The 21,391-nt window shown below is 45.3% G+C and overlaps 1 protein-coding gene across 1 annotated transcript in view; it reads right to left on the reverse strand.

Moving 5' to 3' along the window:
* Positions 1–21,391, reverse strand: part of JPH2 (junctophilin 2) — a 108,594-nt gene that overhangs the window by 6,823 nt on the left and 80,380 nt on the right. The window contains exons 3-4 of the mRNA XM_075350345.1: positions 4,646–4,764; positions 3,202–4,121 (exon numbers count right to left, since the gene is read on the reverse strand). Of these exons, the coding sequence (XP_075206460.1) occupies positions 3,202–4,121; positions 4,646–4,764 (1,039 nt within the window). The remainder of the gene's footprint in view (positions 1–3,201; positions 4,122–4,645; positions 4,765–21,391) is intronic.

Below are 21,391 nucleotides of genomic sequence, written 5' to 3' on the forward strand. Positions count from 1 at the left end.
CGAAAAATATTTGCACAGTATTAAAGGTGTTGTCCAGGTTTGAGTGTATAGTGTATGACTCTGTGACTGCAGATTTGTGAATCATCACATGGAAACCGCTTTAAAATATTACAATTTTGCATGCCTTTGTCACCACTAGAGGGAGCTTAAAAGCTAGCACCTTACAATTTGTACATTAAACTTTCCATAATTGTAACCAGTATGAAGCAGTATACTCCTCATCTCCTTCTAGTGCAGGCAAAATTGTATCTATTAAAGGAGAGATCCAAATAACAGGACTAAAGGGGGCTTTACACGCTACGACATCGCTAATGCGAACTCGTTGGGGTCCCAGATTTGGTGACGCACATCCGGCCGCATTAGCGATGCCGTTGCGTGTGACACCGATGAGCGATTTTGCATCGTTGCAAAAACGTGCAAAATCGCTCATCGGTGACATCGGGGTCCATTCTCAAAAATCGTTACTGCAGCAGTAACGAGGTTGTTCCTCGTTCCTGCGGCAGCACACATTGCTCTGTGTGACACCGCAGGAACGAGGAAGCTCTCCTTACCTGCCTCCCGGCCGCTATGCGGAAGGAAGAAGGTGGGTGGGATGTTACGTCCCGCTCATCTCCGCCCCTCCGCTTCTATTGGGCGGCGGTTCAGTGACACAGCTGTGACGCCGCACGGACCGCCCCCTTAGAAAGGAGGTGGTTCCCTGGTCACAGCGACGTCGCCGGGCAGGTAAGTACATGTGACGGGTCTGGGCGATATTGTGCGCCACGGGCAGCGATGTCGCGCAACAGATCGGGACCGATATCGCAGTGTGTAAAGCCCGCTTAAGATACCGACGTACAGTGCTTGATTTTCTCTGGCAGTCACATAGATGATCTACATATTTTTTTTTACTCTAAAGGCCGCTTTACACGCTACGACATCGCTAAAGCAATGTCGTTGGGGTCACGGATTTTGTGACGCACATCCGGCCACGCTAGCGATGTCGTTGCGTGTGACACCTATGAGCAATTTTGAATCGTCGCAAAAACGTGCAAAATTGCTAATCGGTGACATGCCCCCCTATTCCCAATTATCGTTGCTGCTGCAGGTACGATGTTGTTCGTCATTCCTGCGGCAGCACACATCGCTATGTGTGACACCGCAGGAATGAGGAACCTCACCTTACCTGGGGCCGCCCGCAATGAGGAAGGAAGGAGGTGGGCGAGATGTTCGTCCTGCTCATCTCCTCCTCTCCGCTTTGATTGGGTGGCCGCTTAGTGACGTTGCTGTGACGCCGAACGAACCGCCCCCTTAGAAAGGAGGCGGTTGGCCGGTCACAGCGACGTCGCTAGGCAGGTAAGTAGTGTGACGGGTCCGCACGATTTTGTGCGCCACAGGCAGCGATTTGCTCATGATGCACAAATGATGGGGGCGGGTACGCACGCTAGCAAGATTGCAGCATGTAAAGCGGCCTTTAGACGCAATTTGTAGCAAGAAAAAAAACTTGCTTAAAAGTGTGTGCAGCTTTTAGTCACAGAGTAACTTTCTATGATCGAGGACAACACTGATAGCATCCTTCTCCTCCTGACCACGCTAACCTATCCATTTGGTGTGGGGCAGGAAAGAAAGCTACAAAGACTTGCATGGATGCTGCATATTCTGAGTTTTGACCTATCTAGTTATGTGATAAGTCACATACCTCAAAATCATGTCAGAATAAGGTAATATGCAAACAGTGTGTGTGCATGTGTATGTGGGTTGATAATGTAGATGAGCTGAGTGTGTTGCAGCTGAACTGTGTGCATGTAGATGTAGCTGAGCTATGTGTGCTGAGTGTAGGTGTACTGTACATGCAGTTATTGTGATACTGTATATGTGTTGATTTCAGAAAGTATACATAATGTTTCTGCTCTAAAACTATACATGTATAATACACATTATAAAGAAACACTAACAATAAACTAGTAACTCCCTATTCTATCCTACTGCATTAAGGATATCCGATATGTTTCTCCATGATACAACTTTATCAAGGAGCTCTATAGCCATAGCCCCAGAGCCTGTTGATAAAGCTGTGTCATGCAAAACATGTCCGAGAGGCTTTGTTAGTGAATTTTTAAGATTAGGACTTCCCAATTATACATGAGATTTAGACACATCATAGAAGAAGTATATTACTATCTTTCCATAAATGGCAATGGAGACATATAAATAAACATTTAAATATATGGGGAATGATAGACATTTTTAACATGTATTTTTGTTGATGTAGGAAAGTAGAGCTTTTAACAAGTGTGAATAGAGGTGAAATTTTAAAAAGTGAAAGAGTGGTATTTTTTTGATTAGGGGAATTTGTACATATGAGGTCAAGTATATGGAACGCCACTCCACTCAACATGAGTCTTGGGATCCAGAGTTGCGTTCTCACAATAGCAGAGGGTCGCACCAGCTAAGACCTCCAGTTATTAATAAGTTATTCACTGGCCTATGAATAGGAGATAACTACATTTTTGCAATTACCGTAACTCCATTCCTGCGCAAGGGTTTTGGAGCTTCCTTACCACAGATTGCGGAATGTTTCAGCCCAATGCCTATTAGCTGCAGGCCCAGATCTCTGAGCCTAAAGGCTGCTTTACACGCAGCAACATCGCTAGCGATGTCGCTCATGAAAGCACCCGTCCCCGTCATTTATGCGTCACGGGCAAATCGCTGCCCGTGGAGCACAATGTCGCTAGGACCTGTCACACATACTTACCTTCCTAATGATGTCGCTGTGACCGGCGAACAGCCTCTTTTCTAAGGGGGCGGTTTGTGAGGTGTCACAACGACGTCACCCGGCAGGCGTCCAATAGAAGCGGAGGGGCGGAGAGCAGCCGCATGAAAGTAACGCCCACCTCGTTGCCGGAGGACACTGGGAAGGTGTTGTTCGTCGTTCCTGAGGTGTCACACGTAGCAACGTGTGCTGCCTCAGGAACGACGAACAACCTGCGTCAAAAATCAGCAACGATATTTGGGAAATGGACGACGTTTTAACAATAAACGATTTGGTGAGTATTTTGCATCGTTAGCGGTCACTCGTACGTATCACACGCAACAACGTCGCTAACGAGGCCAGATGTGCGTCATGAATTCCGTGACCCCAACGACATCTCGTTAGCGACGTTGTTGCATGTAAAGCAACCTTAAGACCCCTTAAACAGAATGATATGCTTTCACAATACCTACCGTTTCAATTTCTTCTTCTTGTTTTACATCAGCTGCAGCTTGGGCACCCTTTTTAAGCAAGCTCTTAGGGTCAAACTTAGCCAATGCCTTTGATTCATTCTTGGCTGGAGCTTTGGGTTCAGGTTTTGGAGCAGCAGCTTTTGGTGCAACTTTTGGCTCTGCTTTGGCAGGAGCTGCTTTCTGTCCAGCCTTTGGTTCATTCTTCTGTATAGTTTTGGGTTCATATTTCTGGACAGTCTTGGTCTCGCTCTTGGCTTCTAAAACTTTCATATCCAGCCTATTCTCTTCACTGGGTTTAGCTTTGATCTCTTTTTTGGGGGGTTCTATAGCAGCCTTCTGTTCTTGGAGTTTTTGCGAAGGTAAAATGTCCTTCTTGTCTTCCTTCAAATCAGGAGTTTTTGACTTGGTTGGTGCTTCTGGTGATGGGAATGCTTTTTCCTCATAATCCGGTGGAGGAGTCACTGGGGAGGTCCGCACAGCATAGCTGTGATAGCCCTTGTGAAACTCAACATCTGAACTGGATGACTTGTTTCCCAACCGTTGAAGTGGTTTCATTTGGCTTTCAAATTTGCTGGTCAAATCTTGGTTACTTGGTTTGGATGGGCTGTTAGATGGGGATGCAGCTTGACTTCCACCACGAGTATGTTCCCCATTCCAGTTCCCTGGAGTTAATAACCTCTCTTTTTGGGAGCTTGTCTTAAGTCTCTTGGCATCTGGTGGAGTCGCAGCCATTGGTGGGGATGGGGTTCGCACTGGGGAAACATCTTGTGAAATTGGTTGCTTATCTGGCACCTGAGGACTTTCAGAAGGCGTTGCTGCAGACGGTTCTTCGTTGGCAGCACTGGCTTCTTCTTTCAGTTCCATTGGTTCTGCATTTTCTATTATTTCTTGCATTAACTTTCTTTTTATGTATTCTGGGCCTAAATTGAATACAAAATACTTATTAGCAGCTGGCTTATTGTATGAGAGAAGGTTAAAAAAAACACAACATCAAAGTCTATAGGTTGTGTCTGGTATTACAGGTATTAACTCACGCTTTGTACAACCCAAAGACTCCTTTGATATTAGACTAATCCCATGGCATCTTACTATACAGGTTTAATCTTTATGACATTCCAGCAGCAAATGTTAAATTTCCCTGCAGTGCCCCTACAGGTGATAAAAAGCATTACACAATCCCTGCTGAAATCAAAGGGATGTAATTTGTGGACATGTTTAGTCCTATACTTTTTACAGTCATTTTAGCTAATAGGGGAAGGCCTTAAAAAAAGATTTTCCCTTTCTATTAACCGCTTGGCTATGCATCTCATGTGTGGAGCTGCCTAATAGTAATATGCTTTGTGAAGAAGCATAGAGGGGAGCAGAGGGAACCCTCAGCCACATAAAACCCTAGTATTAAATTGGCATATAGAAGGGATCTTGTATCCTGATAGAGGTCATGTACCTGGCTGATAGAAGTCTGGAGAGAGCTCTCGTGCCATAGTTCTTGAAATGCTGGACTCGTTGTTTGCTGCTTGTGCTGCTTGCTCGGCTCCATCTGCTTTGGCTTTGGCATGAGCTGTCCTAAGACATTAAAATATTTTATATAACATCAGTGAGGAAGCATTTATGCCTAGTTTTATATTACACCCTTTACCAGGTTACAATTAATAAAGATGAATTAGACTGCTACCTTATCAGCTTTGGAGCTGGATGTGGCCCCCCCTTACCCCTTGAACCCCTGCGTGGTTACATAGGTTGGACCAATGGTATGTCCGCCCCTGGGCATATAGACTCTATATGCCCAGGGGTGGACATACCATTGGTCCAACCTATGTAGCCACGCAGGGGCTTAAGAGGTAAGGGGGGCCACATCCAGCTCCAAAGCTGCAAACAGCCACAGACACATTATTAGACTGCAAAGGGCCCATATACTGTTCTTGCACAGGGGCCCTGTTCCATCAATCCATATCCATGCTACAGAAACCACCCAATTTATATGTATAGAGTGATTTTTTTAGTTATGGATAGTCTGCATAGGTAGACATGAGAGATAGATTAATAAAAGATCAATACAAGATAATTAGATGGATGCATCAATGAATGGAGAGGTTGCTAGATAGATAGATAGATAGATAGATATTAGACTACACAAGCCATTAGTTATTGTGTGTATATAATTCATATGGTGTGGAATTTCCAGTAATCCCGTGCCGCAGCCGTCCGGCACAGGCTAGATTAATGGAGTTTTTCTGCACTCACATTTCTCCAGTTCTCGACCTATCTGGCTGATTTTGCTAAACTACTGTAACTGGATCTTGAAAAAAAATATAGATTAAGACGTCTCACCCGGCAACTCGCACAGATGGGACGAGTCTCCGGTGACAGATATATATATATATATATATATATATATATATATATACATTGCTGCTGTTACTGGGAACAACTGCTTATAATAGAGACCGTGAAGAAATTTACGAGATTTTCTAAACGCTCGCTATAATATATAGCACATCAAATTGAAAGGGACAGCGCTAGGGACCGGCAATGAAATAAATCAAGAGAATGCCTTGATTTAAGGTGATTCAATCAGCCTGAACATTAAAAGGTTATTTATCTCAGCCCTCCAAAAATGATTATGGTTATAGTTTAATTATTACTTAGACGCAATCTGAATATTAAAGGGAATCTGTCACCGGGTTTTTGCCACCTAATCTGAGAGAAACATAATTTGTTGACAGAGGCTCTGATTCCAGCGATGTGTCACTTACTGGGCTGCTTGTTATAGTACTGTGATAAAATCAGTATTTTATCAGCAGGAGATTATCATTAGAGGACTAGCAGTCTTGTACTCATGTTCATGAGATTTGTATCATCCTTTCCCCTTCACTGATTGGCAGCTTTTTTTCTAAGCACTAGGTACACAGAATGCTGCCGATCAGTGATGTGGGCGGGGTTATAAAGAGCTCAGCATTCAGAGAACTGCTAAATCTGTAGCTGATATAACAAAATAAAATAAAAATGACAGCAGGCAGCTCAGTTATTGATACATTGCTAGAATCAGGGTCATTGACCCTACATTATGCTGCTGTCACATGTTGTAGCAAAAAAACGGTGACAGATTCCTTTTGAAGAGCTTGTGAGAGATATGAAAAGATGATGTGCAATTATATTTACAAATACAGCGCTACTCCTGTCCATCTTTGGTATTGCAGCTGAGACTTCTTTACTCAACTTACAAGACGTTACCTAGTTTATAAAAGTCGTTATTAAAGATATTTTTAGAGTATGTGTTTTCCATGAAGGTGAACCCACCTATATTTTTTTTTACCGACATTCGACAATGGTGAAGCTGCTAATGTTTTTTCAAGCAAATATGCTGGCAAAATGCTCACAAAGACATATGGAAATCTTTAAGCCTTCTCGTTATCTTGTATTACAAAGTATAAAGCATCCACAGAGAAGAAGATGCCTGGAGAATAGTCAGTTCAATTCCTTTAATCACTTGGAGTTTTTAGAAACTTGTTTGGTTAAAAGGTGCTCAAAAGCCTAAGCATATGAACAGCAAGTCGTTTTTACCTAAAGCTGCATATATTCATTCTTCCAAGTGTTAAGTTAGCACTTTTCTTTTACAGGCGGGTTTCAGAGTGGACTTGCCTGAAAAAAGCAACATTGTGTCCACATACCCTTAGATAATAAACCCTCATCTTTTAATACAGGTGTATTCTTTTCTGGCTCCTGGGCAGATAAATACAGCAGCCCCAGTATTTCCTATGTGATGTATATGCTCCAGTCCCAGTGTCTCCCATGTGGTATCTATGCACCAGCCCCAGTGTCTCCTATGTGATATTTATTCTGCAACCCCAGTGTATCCTATGTAATGTATATGCAACAGCTCCAGTGATTTCCATGTGATGTATATGTTGCAGCCCCTGTGTCTCTTTTGTCATATATACAGCAGACTTGTTGTCTCCTTTGAGATATATACAGCAGCCTGTGTGTCTCCTATGTGATGTATACAGCAGTCTCAGAGTCTCCTATATGATATATACACCTTTATCAGTGTCTCCTTATGTGATGTATATACAGCAGCTCAGTGTCTCCTATGTGACAAAAATTCTGCACCTCCTATGTATCTTATGTGATGTATATGGTCCAGGCCCAGTGTTTCCTATGTGATTTATATACACCAGGCCCAGTGAATCTTGTGTGATGTATACAGCAATCTTTGTCTCGCCTATAAAGATTTATATACACCAATCTCAGTGCACTGTATTTGATGTACATGATCCAGCCCCAATGTCTCCAATATGATGTAAACAGCAGTCTCAGAGTATGTGATGTATATACAGCAGTCCCAGTGTATCTTATATGATGCATACAGCAATCTCAGTGTTTCCATTGTGTTGAATAAACACCTTTATCAGTGTCTCCTATGTGATGTATATACAGCAATCTCAGTGTTTCCTATGTCGTGTATATACATCAGCCCCAGTGCCTCCTATGCTATATATAAATAAATATATATATATATATATATATATATATATATATATATATACAGTACACACCAAAAGTTTGGACACACCTTCTCATTCAAAGAGTTTCCTTTATTTTCATGACTCTGAAAATTGTAGATTCACATTGAAGGCATCAAAACTATGAATTGCACATGTGTAATGAAATACTTAACAAAAATGTGTGAAACAACTGAAAATATGTCTTATATTCTAGGTTCTTCAAAGTAGCCACCTTTTGCTTTGATTACTGCTTTGCACACTTTTGGCATTCTATTGATGAGCTTCAAGAGGTAGTCACCGGAAATGGTTTTCACTTCACAGGTATGCCCTGTCAGGTTTAATAAGTGGGATTTCTTGCCTTATAAATGGGGTTGGGACCATCAGTTGTGTTGTGCAGAAGTCTGCTGGATACACAGCTGATAGTCCTACTGAATAGACTGTTAGAATTTGTATTATAGCAAGAAAAAAGCAGCTAAGAAAAGAAAAACGAGTGGCCATCATTACTTTAAGAAATGAAGGTCAGTCAGTCCGAAAAATTGGGAAAACTTTGAAAGTGTCCCCAAGTGCAGTGACAAAAACCATCAAACGCTACAAAGAAACTGGCTCACATGAGGACTGTCCCAGGAAAGACCAAGAGTCACCTCTGCTGCGGAGGATAAGTTTATCCAAGCAACCATCCTTAGAAATCGCAGCTTAACAGCAGCTCAGATTAGAGACCAGGTCAATGCCACATAGAGTTCTAGCAGCAGACACATCTCTAGAACAACTGTTAAGAAAAGACTTTGTGCAGCAGGCCTTCATGGTAAAATAGCTACTAGGAAACCACTACTGAGGACAGGCAACAAGCAGAAGAGACTTGTTTGGGCTAAAGAACACAAGGAATGGTCATTAGGCCAGTGGAAATCTGTGCTTTGGTCTGATGAGTCCAAATTTGAAATCTTTGGATACAACTACCGTGTCTTTGTGTGACGCAGAAAAGGTGAACGGATGGACTCTACATGCCTGGTTCCCACCGTGAAGCATGGAGGAGGAGGTGTGATGGTGTGGGGGTGCTTTGCTGGTTACACTGTTGGGGATTTATTCAAAATTGAAGGCATACTGAACCAGCATGGCTACCACAGCATCTTGCAGTACAATGCTATTCAATCTGGTTTGCGTTTAGTTGGACCATCATTTATTTTTCAACAGGACAATGACCCCAAACACACCTCCAGGCTGTGTAAGGGCTATTTGACTAAGAATGAGAGTGATGGGGTGCTACGCCAGATGACCTGGCCTCCACAGTCACCAGAGCTGAGCCCAATCGAGATGGTTTGGGGTGAGCTGGACCGCAGAGTGAAGGCAAAAGGGCCAACAAGTGCTAAGCATCTCTGGGAACTCCTTCAAGACAGTTAGAAGACCATTTCCGGGGACTATCTCTTGAAGCTCATCAAGAGAATGCCAAGAGTGTGCAAAGCAGTAATGAAAGCAAAAGAACCTAGAATATAAGACATATTTTCAGTTTGTTTCACACTTTTTTGTTAAGTATTTCATTCCACATGTGTTAATTCATAGTTTTGATGCCTTCAATGTGAATCTACAATCTTCAGAGTCATGAAAATAAAGAAAACTGTTTGAATGAGAAGGTGTGTCCAAACGTGTGGTCTGTACTGATTTTATATATATATATATATATATATATATATATATATATATATATATATATATATTCTGCAGCCTCAGTGTCTCCAGACTCAGTATCTCCTATGTGATGTATATGCACCAGCCCCAGTGTCTCCCTTGTAATGTGATTACTGCAGCCCCTGTGTCTCTGATATGATATTTATGCTCCATGGCCAGTGTGTCCTATGTGATGTTTACAGTAGCCTCAGGGCCTTCTTTGTGATGCATATACACTTTTATCAGTGTCTCCTGTGTGATGTAAATACAGCAGTCTTAATGTCTTCTATGTGATAAACTGACAAGCAAAAAGTGGGTATGAAAAGTGACTTGACAACAAAAATCTGCATAACTTAACCATATGCTAAATAGTAACAGATCAAGTTCAAGTATGAAATACTCAAGATGATTGTGTAGAAAATGAAGGTAGTCTCACTCTCAAAGATGTGGTGGATGGTGAGATATGAAGCCTGAAAGTCAAGAGTTCGAAACATTATATATATACACATATATATATATATATATATATATATATATATATATATATATATATATATACTAGCTGTACTACCCGGCTTTGCCCGGGTTAATAACTGTTGTTAACAAAATAGACTGTATTAACAAAAATTTATTCTGCACCCAAAAAACACAAAACAAATAGATAGAAATGTAATTATTAAAAGGCGAAGACCAAGCTAATAGAAGCATTTCACAACATATATTTCAACACCATAGATATTCCACACAGATTTAACTAAATTGGCGAAGTAATGTGCTCCGACTGTCTCTTTCCCCGTCTGTCTCTTTCCCCGTCTGCCTGTCTCTGTCTCTTTTTTGTCTGTCTCTATCTCGCTGTTTCTTTCCCCATCTGTCTATTTCTAGGTCTGTCTCTTTCTCAGGTCTGTCTCTTTCTCTGTCTGTCTCTCTGTCTCTTTGTCTGTGTCTTTTCCTGTCTGTCTCTTTCCCTATATGCCTGTCTCTGTTTGTCTCTTTCCTTGTCTGTCTCTATTTCTCTGTCTCTTTCCTTGTCTGTCTCTATTTCTTTGTCTCTTTCACCGTCTGTCTCTATCAAGGTCTGTGTCTTTCCCCATCTATCTTTGTCTGTCACTCTGGCTGTCTCCTCCTTCCCTGTCTGCCTGTCTCTGTCCCTGTCTGCATGTCTGTCTGTCTCTTTCCCCATCTGTCTCTTTCCCCATCTGTCTCTTTCCCAATCTGCCTCTTTCCCCGTCTGTCTCTTTCCAGGTCTGTCTCTTTCCAGGTCTGTCTCTTTCCAGGTCTGTCTCTTTCCAGGTCTGTCTCTTTCCAGGTCTGTCTTTTTCAAGGTCTGTCTCTTTCCAGGTCTGTCTCTGTCTGTCTCTTTCCCTGTCTGTCTCTATCTCTCTGTCTCTTTCCCTGTCTGTCTCTCTGTCTCTGTCTGTCTCTCTGTCTATTTCTTTGTCTCTCTCAATCCGTCTCCCCACCGACATCTTATTACCTCACATAAAAGCTTCTTATACTATGAATGTCTTTTGTTCCTATAGCAACCAAGCACAGCTCCTACTAATAACCTGTAGTTCCAGGCTTCATTTATTTTAATGGAGGCAGGTTTTTTAGAGAGTAACTGTAAAGCGCGGGGTTACATTTTCCTGTCAAAACATAGTCTATGACGTTCCTTGGGTCAAATGAGGTGTCTGTGCAAAATTTCGTGATTGTAAATGCGACGGTGCAGATACACTTTTCGTTTCACTTTTTCCCATTAAATTGGAATGCGCGGGGTTAAAATTTGGCCTCACAACATGACACTCTCGGGGTCCAGACGTGTGAGTGCGCAAAACTTTGTGGCTGCAGCTGCGACGGTGCAGATGCCAATCCCGGACATACACACACACACACATTCAGCTTTATAGCTTTATATATTATACTAGAAGGTGGCCCGATTCTACGCATCGGGTATTCTAGAATTTACGTATTGTGTAGTTCATGTATGATTTTTGTTATATATATATATATATATATATATAGATGTTGTGTGTAGTTGCCAAGTGTTTGTGTAGGGCGCTGTACATGTTCTGGGTGTTGTCTGGATGTGGCGGGGGGTGAGAGCGGTGTTGTATGTGTGTTGCGTTGTTTGTGGAGCGCTGTGTGTCTGTAGCGTTGTGTGTGTGTGTTGCGCGGTTTGTGTGGGTGTGGTGTGTTTTGGGGGGAGGTATGCTTTGTGCAATGTGTGAGTTGTGCGGTATGTGCGTATATTTATGTATGCCGCGGTGTTTGTGTGTTGGGTGTTGTGTGTGTGCGGCGTTGTCTGTGTGTGTGGGTGTCTGTGTATGGTGGTGTTTGTGGTTCCCAGTGTGTGTGTGGTGTGTTGTGTGTGTGTGTTGGGGGGAGGTGTGCACCTCCCATCGTGCTCCATCCCCCATGCTGTGCACCCCCCCATCGTGCCCCATCCAGCATGCTGCGCACCCCCCATCGTGCTCCATCCCCCATGCTGCCCACCCCCCATCGTGCTCCATCCCCGATGCTGCGCACCCCCCATCGTGCTCCATCCCCCATGCTGCGCACTCCCTATCGTGCTCCATCCCCCATGCTGCGCACTCCCCATCGTGCTCCATCCTCCATGCTGCGCACTCCCCATCGTGCTCCATCCCCCATGCTGCGCACTCCCCATCGTGCTCCATCCCCCATGCTGCGCACCCCCCATCGTGCTACATCCCCCATGCTGCGCACCCCATCGTGCTCCATCCCCCATGCTATAATAGTTCTCCTATTATACTCAGAGAGGAGTATAATAGGAGGACTATAATAGGAGGAGTAGTCCTGGGGGGAAAGGAGTATAATGCCGGCTCCCTGCACACGTGTACCGGGAGCCGGTGTACGCTGGTAACTATGATACACGTCGGGTAACTAAGGGACCTTAGTTACCCGATGTGTATAATGGTTACTAGCGTTCACCGGCTCCGTCAAGATCCCAGCATCGCAAGGTTATGTCTGGCGCTGCTGGGATCATGACGGAGCCGGTGTACACTGGTAACTATGATACACATCGGGTAATTAAGGGACCTTAGTTACCCGATGTGTATAATGGTTACCAGCGTTCACCGGCTCCGTCACGATCCCAGCAGCGCAAGGTTATGTCTGGCGATGCGTGCGGAGGGCCGGGGCGAGTGGCCAATCCATGCGGAGGGCGGGGCCAGGCCGAGGCGAGTGACCAATCCGTGGGAGGGCGGAGCCGAGGCGAGCGGCCAATCCGTGCGGGGGGGCGGGGCCATGGCGAGCCAATCAGCTTTGTGTCACCGTAAGGACACAATTTTGGAGCAAGACAGACAGACAGACAGAATAAGGCAATTATATATATATATATATATATATATATATACATATCAGTCTGAGTGTCTCCTATGTGGTGTATATACAGCTAAATTCCTAATTCCCCCTGCAGGGGTGCTGCAGGATAAATAAATACATCGTGCTAGGACAGGTTACAGTAGATCACTGTTGGACTCAGTAGCTGCAGCACACCGTGTGATCAGCTTCATTCTGACATAGATTTTCCCCGAAAATCAGACCTATTTTGAAAATAATCCCTGGCAGGAGTTTTTGTAAATTTTGGAGTATGCTTATAATATAAGCTCTACTCCAAAATAAGCCCTAGTTGCGTACCATACTATAATAATGTCCTGAAATAGGGCTTGGCCATCCCTTCGAGGATATGTAATTTTGATTGCTGTATATTGCCCCGTTTTGTTGACCTGGAAGTTCATAGTCACATGTCGGCTAGTTCATGGAAAGTGAATATTCACCCCATCTCCCACCCATAATTTTGCACAACCCTCTGTGCCAGCATCAGTGATTAAAACGTGTGTTAATGAAAATGAATATTCACTCCCTTAACCCACAAATATTCCCACCCACCCCTCTGTGCCAACGTCAGTGATTGAAACAGGTGTTAATTGCAAATGAATATTCCCCTTACCACACCCATAATCCCACCCACCCCTCTTTGCCAGTATCAGTGATTGAGTCAGACCACCATATTACTGCCAGATGATCACATCACAATGCTCGAATTGGCCAGTGGGTCTCCTCATCTGAATGTGACAGGTGCATAGAAATATACCCTGACACACTCGGGTCAAAAGAGCTGCCAGCCAGTTTGACCATTGCGATGGAATCCTTGGCCAGTAATTTAGCAGTCTGACTGAATTACTGATGTCGGCACAGAGGAGTGGGCTGGATTATCCGCAGGGAGTGAATATTCATTTGCAATTATCACACGTTACAATCACTAATGATGTCACAGATGGTTGAGCGGGAATATGAGTAGGAGAAGGTGGTGAATATTTATTTTCCATTAACGGGCGACCTAATCACTGATGCTAATACAACATATAAGACATCCCCTGAAAATAAGCCCTAGCACAGTGATGGCGAACCTATGGCACGCATGCCAGACAGGGCACGCAGAGCCGTTTGTGCTGGCACGCCGCTGTCGCCACACTGCGCCAGTTTGATCTGCTGGTGTGGTCGCGCCAGCAGCTCAAACTGGTGTTTAGCAGAGGAGACATTTCTCCTCGCTCTGACACTCCTCCTCTCCTGGGCTGCAGACCTGTTGCCTAGGAGACGGAGGAGCGTCAGTAGGCGGCGCCGGTGTCTTGTGGCCGCGCGGGAACTGAAGTGACTGAGGACGCAGCAGTGGAGGAGTGGGGGCCAGAAGGTGAGTTTTTTTTTTTTATTTTTAGCCTCTGTGCGGCTGTGCCAAGATGTGGGGGGGACAGAGCCTGCACGGGGGAAACATGCAGCGCACGGGGGACACATGGGGGACAGAGCCTGCACGGGGGAAACATGCAGCGCACGGGGGACACATGGGGGACAGAGCCTGCATGGGGGACACATGGGGGACAGAGCCTGCACGGGGGAAACATGGAGCGCACGGGGGACACATGGGGGACAGAGCCTGCATGGGGGACACATGGGGGACAGAGCCTGCACGGGGGAAACATGGAGCGCACGGGGGACACATGGGGGACAGAGCCTGCACGGGGGACACATGGGGGACAGAGCCTGCACGGGGGACACATGGGGAACAGAGCCTGCACGGGGGAAACATGGAGCGCACGGGGGACACATGGGGGACAGAGCCTGCACGGGGGAAACATGCAGCGCACGGGGGACACATGGGGGACAGAGCCTGCACGGGGGAAACATGCAGCGCACGGGGGACACATGGCGGACAGAGCCTGCATGGGGGACACATGGGGGACAGAGCCTGCACGGGGGAAACATGGAGCGCACGGGGGACACATGGGGGACAGAGCCTGCACGGGGGACACATGGGGGACAGAGCCTGCACGGGGGACACATGGGAGACAGAGCCTGCACGGGGGACACATGGGGGACAGAGCCTGCATGGGGGAAACATGGAGCGCACGGGGGAAACATGGAGCGCACGGGGGAAACATGGAGCGCACGGGAGAAACATGGAGCGCACGGGGGAAACATGGAGCGCACGGGGGACAGAGCCAGCACGGGGCAAACATGGAGCGCACGGGGGACACATGGGGAGCACGGGGGACACATGGAGCGCACGGGGGACACATGGGAGCATGGGGGAAACATGGAGCGCACGGGGGAAACATGGGAGCATGGGGGAAACATGGAGCGCACGGGGGAAACATGGAGCGCACGGGGGAAACATGGGAGCATGGGGGAAACATGGAGCGCACGGGGGAAACATGGAGCACACGGGGGAAACATGGAGCGCACGGGGGACAGAGCCAGCACGGGGCAAACATGGAGCGCACGGAGGACACATGGGGAGCACGGGGGAAACATTGGAGCACGGGGGACAGAGCCTACATGGGGGACACATGGGGAGCACGGGGGACAGAGCCAGCATGGGGGAAACATGGGAGCACGGGGGACAGAGCCAGCACGGGGAAACATGGAGCGCACGGGGACAGAGCCAGCACGGGGGAAACATGGGGAGCACGGGGGACAGAGCTAGCACGGGGGGAACATGGGGAGCACGGGGGACAGAGCTAGCACGGGGGGAACATGGGGAGTACGGGGGACAGAGCTAGCACGGGGGGAACATGGGAGCATGGGGCATATACAAACAGAGCATGGGGCAAACAGAGCACGGGGAAAACATGGAGAGCACGGGTAAAACATGGCTGCAAAGATGGAGAGAAACGTGCAAAGATGGAGAGAAACGTGCAAAGATGGGGGAAACATGGCTGCAAAAATGGGGGAAACATGGCTGCAAAGATGGGGGAAACATGGCTGCAAGGATGGGGGTAAATATGACTGTAAGGATGGGGGAAATCATGCCAGGATGGGGTACATTTAGCAGGAAGGGAAACATGCCAGGAAGGGGTACATTTACCAGTATGGGGGATACATTTACCAGTATGGGGGATACATTTACCAGAATGGGGGATACATTTACCAGAATGGGGGATACATTTACCAGAATGGGGGGAAACATGAAAGGATGGGGGGGAAACATGCCAGGATGGGGGTACATGAACATGCCAGGATGAGGAAAAATGCCAGGATGGGGAACATTTAGCAGGAAGGGTGACATTTATCAGGATGGGGTACATTTACCAGGATAAGGGAACATGCCTGGATGAGGTACATTTACCAGGATGGGGTCATTTAACAGCATGGGGGAACATGCCAGGATGGGATACATTTACCAGGATGGGGTACGGTACATTTACCAGGATGGGGTCATTTAACAGCATGGGGGAACATGCCAGGATGGGATACATTTACCAGGATGGGGTACATTTACCAGGATGGGGTACATTTACCAGGATGGGGTCATTTAACAGCATGGGGGAACATGCCAGGATGGGATACATTTACCAGGATGGGGTACATTTACCAGGATGGGGTACATTTACCAGGATGGGGCCATGATGTGGACAAATATACCAGAATGTAGGAAATATATATCAGGATGGTAGACATGTTTACCAGGAAGTGGCCAGGAAGGGGACATAACTACACAATGAAAGGGGAGAATAGCAACTCGTACGTCTTTATGGGATTTCAAGATCTTCAGACTTTGAAATGTAGATGTGGATTACAGGGTGACATCTGATTGCATTCCAGGCTAAAATCTCTGTCTAATATGCTGCAATTTTTTCCAGAAAGATCAATCCAACTGCTGTGTCTGGAAAGGGCAGGGGCTCAGCTCCAATGTGTGGTAAGCATGCATGAGCGTGATGCCCCCTGCTGAAGAGAAGAGAAGACTGCAAAGGTAAGGTTAAAATCAATTATTTACATAATAGGATTGGTTGGCACTTCGGAAAAAAAAATGGGTTTAGAACTACAGTTTGGGCACTCGGCCTGTAAAAGGTTCGCCATGACTGCCCTAGCACATCTTTTAGAGCCAACAATAATATAAGACTGTCTCATTTTCAAGGAAACACGATAGCATAGTAACATAAGAGGATTGTGAAAGCAGGCAACCCATTTAAATGTAAATGATAACTGTAAAAAAGTATCTTATAAGCTCCTATATATTAAGACATAAAATTCCGGAGACTAGATTTTAGATAATTTTTTTCTACTTACACCTCCGAGCCAACAGCTGTCAGCTCCCTACTGGTACAAATACTGCATACACTATATATAGCTAGCATTGTATATATAGCTAGACTCAGCTGCTCCAGCAGTTCAGGATAAGGAAAGGCTGTCAGATGAGGAGATTCTATATAACTTTTAAAAGATAATATTTTCAAATAAGTTCAAAGGGTTAAATACTTATCACACTTGTTGATTGCACAGAAACAGGTAGGTGATGTGAAAGTGCTAGTCTTTTCCCTTGCAAGTACTTTCATACCTGGGGTCGTATAGCAAGATAACCTGGTACTTTAACATGCCACTGCTGTTCCTACTCTGGGCCTTCGTTCTGGGTAAGGATAGTATAATGCTTGTTTGGTTCCTCCTAGAGCTTCTCAGTAGTTAGATTGGCACCAGAGGATCCATCTAGCTTGAAGAAATCACGGGGCTCAAAGGTCCTTCAGCAGACAAACCTAATTGGAGCGGACTTCGACACCAAGTTGGAACTTGTTGCAATTTCTTAAAGGTTTAGTTGGTGTCCAATGGCTTAAATCTCAGGAAAAACTGAAACCACACGGATTTTTTTTAGAGATGTCTGGCAAAATTAATTTGGAATTCAATTGCAATAATATATGTGAACTATATAGCAGTATTTTGTAAGCTTTAAAGCGGTCTGATACCCACTCCACTGATCAGTTGTTACTAGCGTTTTCAAAGTTTCAGAGAAAATTTACTTTTAAGATCCATCTTTGGAACATGGCTTGAGACTTGACCAGTCTTTTTCCACGCCAGGCCAATTCTTACCAGCATTACTGCAGGTGATTGATGGGTGTCTCTCTCGCATGTACATAGGGAGAGACCTGTCAATCATCTGCAGCGGCGCTGGGAATAGACTGTTTGAGACTTCGCCAAACTAGTCTGGTCTCTGTGTATGGTCCCTGGCTGGATCTTCAAAGTATATTTTCACTGAAACTCTGGATCATTTCACAGAACAATATACATGGCTGCAATCATGCAGCCAAACTATGATTTATGTATGTATCACCTGATGGGTTCCCTTTAATTTCATTCAATGTTTATGTGCCGCCCTGGTGTTAGTCAGGCTGGTCGGATCTGGGATCGTCGTGGCTCGAGGGGTCCGGACCCGGCTTGGCAGACACTCTGATCCATAAAAGGGGGATATTTACAGTGGAAAAGTTTGTGACGCCACCTGCGGGTTGCGGTAATGGGAGTACCGCCGCTGCTGGAGTGAGGACTGGGGCAGATGGTGTGAAGCAGCAAGGTGTCAGTCCCTCCGCAGGTAGGGAAGGTTCAGGTTCATGGGGTTGGTAGCTTTTGGGAGGACGGGGTGCAGAGACCAGGGTACTCACTGTGGGTAGTTGTGGTGTTGGATGAGGTGGAGAAAGGAGTCACACACACTGTAGGTGAACCAAAGTCTTTGAGTACAGCTGCCGCAGCTGGGAGCCCGTCCAAGTAACCAATCCCACTGGTGTCACTTTGTGATTTGGAGCCTGCCTCCATGCACAATTTGTTGTCCGTTGATGGTCTCCGTGGCTTGAAGCTGTTGGGGGCACTGCTCACTTTGTGTAGTGCAGTCGTGCTCTTAAGGGCTGGCACTTGAGACCTCAGTCGGTTGCTGTGTCTCGAAAAACCCTGTCCTCCTCGTTGTGCTGATGCCCTCAATCTCTGAGCGTTTAGGAAGTCCTTGAAGACCCTCTCCCTTTCAGGTGAATTGTCAGGACGTTGAATCGGCTCCTGACCTAGGGTCCTGTACCCCGTCGTGCTCGGTACCGGTCAGTTCTGTTGGGCCCTTCTGGTGCCGACAGTTCCACCAAAACTACGTCCATCACACCCCTGTCCAATGTCCCTGCAACCGGTCCCCGACTCCTCTGGACCTGGATCACTGCTTGAGATCCAATCAGTTTTTCTTACCTCCCCAGAAGCTCACTCTCCCAGCTCCTCACTCTTTGGAGCCTACTTCTTCACTCCCCTGTCTCCCTCTTACAGTCTGCCCAGTTCCCAAGTGGCTGGCCCCTTTTTCAGCTACTTCAACCCCCCTGGTGTGTCTGGCAGTGACTGATGTGAGGTGATTGGGTTTTGTGGTGTGGATAGAAGTGACACCAGTTTCTTGGGTACCTGTAACCATGGGGGGTAGGCCCTGCACCCTGGGTAAGGATGCAGTTCCCTGTGGCACCCTGATGTATTCAGGGGTGCCACATTTACATCTGGCCATCACCGGAGGTAACACCAGATGACTGTTGTGGTAGAGGTACTGGGTGTTGGTCCCATTCAATATGATATTGATAACCTAAGGATATGTCATCAAGATTACATAACCAGATAAGGATAGGTCATTGTAATTTACACCCGGAATGCCCCTGATTCTGAATATGTGTCTTGAGTAGAACGCAGCTCTCCAGTTTCTTCACTTCCTTGTTACTGGGGGGTCAGCACTCTTCCTTAAGTAACAGTTCTGGTCAGTATCATTCTTCTGAGATTATTGTGCTAATATGACAGTGCTTGTATTGAAGTCAGCACTGTTCTGACTATATTTGCATATGGAGATAACAGAGTCTTTGGGACAAGCACATGGCTTAGAAAAGAAATAGCAGTGATTAGGATAACTGCTCTGGAAGCAAGAATGGTGGGGGAGGCTTGTGATTTTTGTATGACTGATGCCATCAGCTTCACATCAGATACTGACAGAGAGGAGGAGGTGAGCAACTATTTTTTTTTATAGAAATTGATGGGCTAGAGAAAAGTGGCTGGGATCTCAGGAGTTAACTCCTCAGCCAGGAATCTAGCTACTGCACATAGTCAGGCTCTGGTGATTGGTCTCCTATTTCAGAAAAAAGCCATCATAGCAGGAGAATGTCAGCAGATAGAAAAGTAAGTCAATTGCAAACTTGCTTATTTTCATGCTGGCTAACTATGTCAATTTCATAACATGAAAATAACCCTTTACTGTATTATGTTTAAACTGCATATTATTTTTGCACTGTATGGTGGTGTAATGTATCCAGTTTATGGCAGTACTCTACTAGTGCTATATGTCCGTATCATGTGGGCTTTATTTGTTAGTATTGCCTTAACCCTATATGGCAGTATTATTGCAATCAAGGGGTCCTACTTTTGTGGTCCTGAGAATTACTTCTTGTTTTTGCTACATACCTGGAGTCTATACTGGAGACCAAATCAAGTGAAGGACAATACTGAAATGATGTAAAGCATCACATTTCTTCAGGAATATTACGTACGTCAAGGGATTATCGTAAAGGTTGAGTGGAACTCAGCAGTGATGACTTAGACATTCTTAAAATACTGACACCTAACCCAACTCCTGAAATAACCAATAGCTCCTACCATTCATGAACTCTGCAGCAGAAGTAATCCCTCTTGTGTTACCATGTATATATAGCATATACTATGTATATATATTATATGCATACATTCTGTACATATAGAATGTACTTTTTTTATTTCTGCATTCAGATATAAAAGCTGTATAGGTCAACATGTTGGCTTAGTGGTTAGCACTGTTGCCTTACAGTGCTGGGGTCCTGGGTTTGATTCCCACCAAGGATAACATCTGCAAGGAGTTTGTATGGGTTTCCTACAGGTTCTCTGGTTTCCTCCCACACTCCAAAGATATACTCATAGGGAATTTAGATAGTCAGCCCCAATCTCTGTAAATATGATGGTGCTATATAAGTATAAAGGATGTATATGTGATTACAAAATAAATTCCAAATCATTAGACAAGTATACCTATCATATTGTGTGTGTTACTTGTCTTTTCATTGTTTCTATAATTTTGGTGCATAGTGGGTGGATGTATCTAGTGTATTGCTTGAGTCTTACAAATAGTCAACAACATCAGCAGCATCATTCCCCTTCATTCTTCACCCACACATCTAATAATTCTTTAATAACTGATATTCCTTTAGTTTGTTGGTGAACCTGGTCGAAATTTTCTACCAAAATTCAGCAGATAAATATGGGTAGCTTGAGAACTGGTTGACTCGGGGAACTGCATAGAAGAGAAAAGTAGTTTCCTGGTCATAGGACTGGTTGGTGCCGATTGTTAAGTCCGCACCAAACTGATATTGATGACCTATCCTGAAGTAACAGTGCCAGGATGTGGCTGTACCCCTGTATTAATTACTTTTCCTTCTACTGTCACCTTTACACTCAACTGAGTGATTGGTTTCACCAGTCCTATAAAGGCGAAACTATTTTTTTTCTATCAAATGTGTCCTAAACTCAACCAGTTTTCAAGTGCACCATACATATTCGATTAATGTTGGTGGAACCCATAAATTCTGACCAGATCCACCAATGATCTACTTATTATCAGAGGCAAAGAGCACAGAGGAAGGGGAATGATGCTTAATTTTTTATGGTTATTTCTAAGATTTTCGCTATGAGAGGGAAGATGAGCAACTGGGGGAAGGAACAAGTAAGAGCAAACAGCAGAG

Source organism: Anomaloglossus baeobatrachus, chromosome 5, assembly GCF_048569485.1.
Source record: "Anomaloglossus baeobatrachus isolate aAnoBae1 chromosome 5, aAnoBae1.hap1, whole genome shotgun sequence".
NCBI lineage: Eukaryota > Metazoa > Chordata > Amphibia > Anura > Aromobatidae > Anomaloglossus > Anomaloglossus baeobatrachus.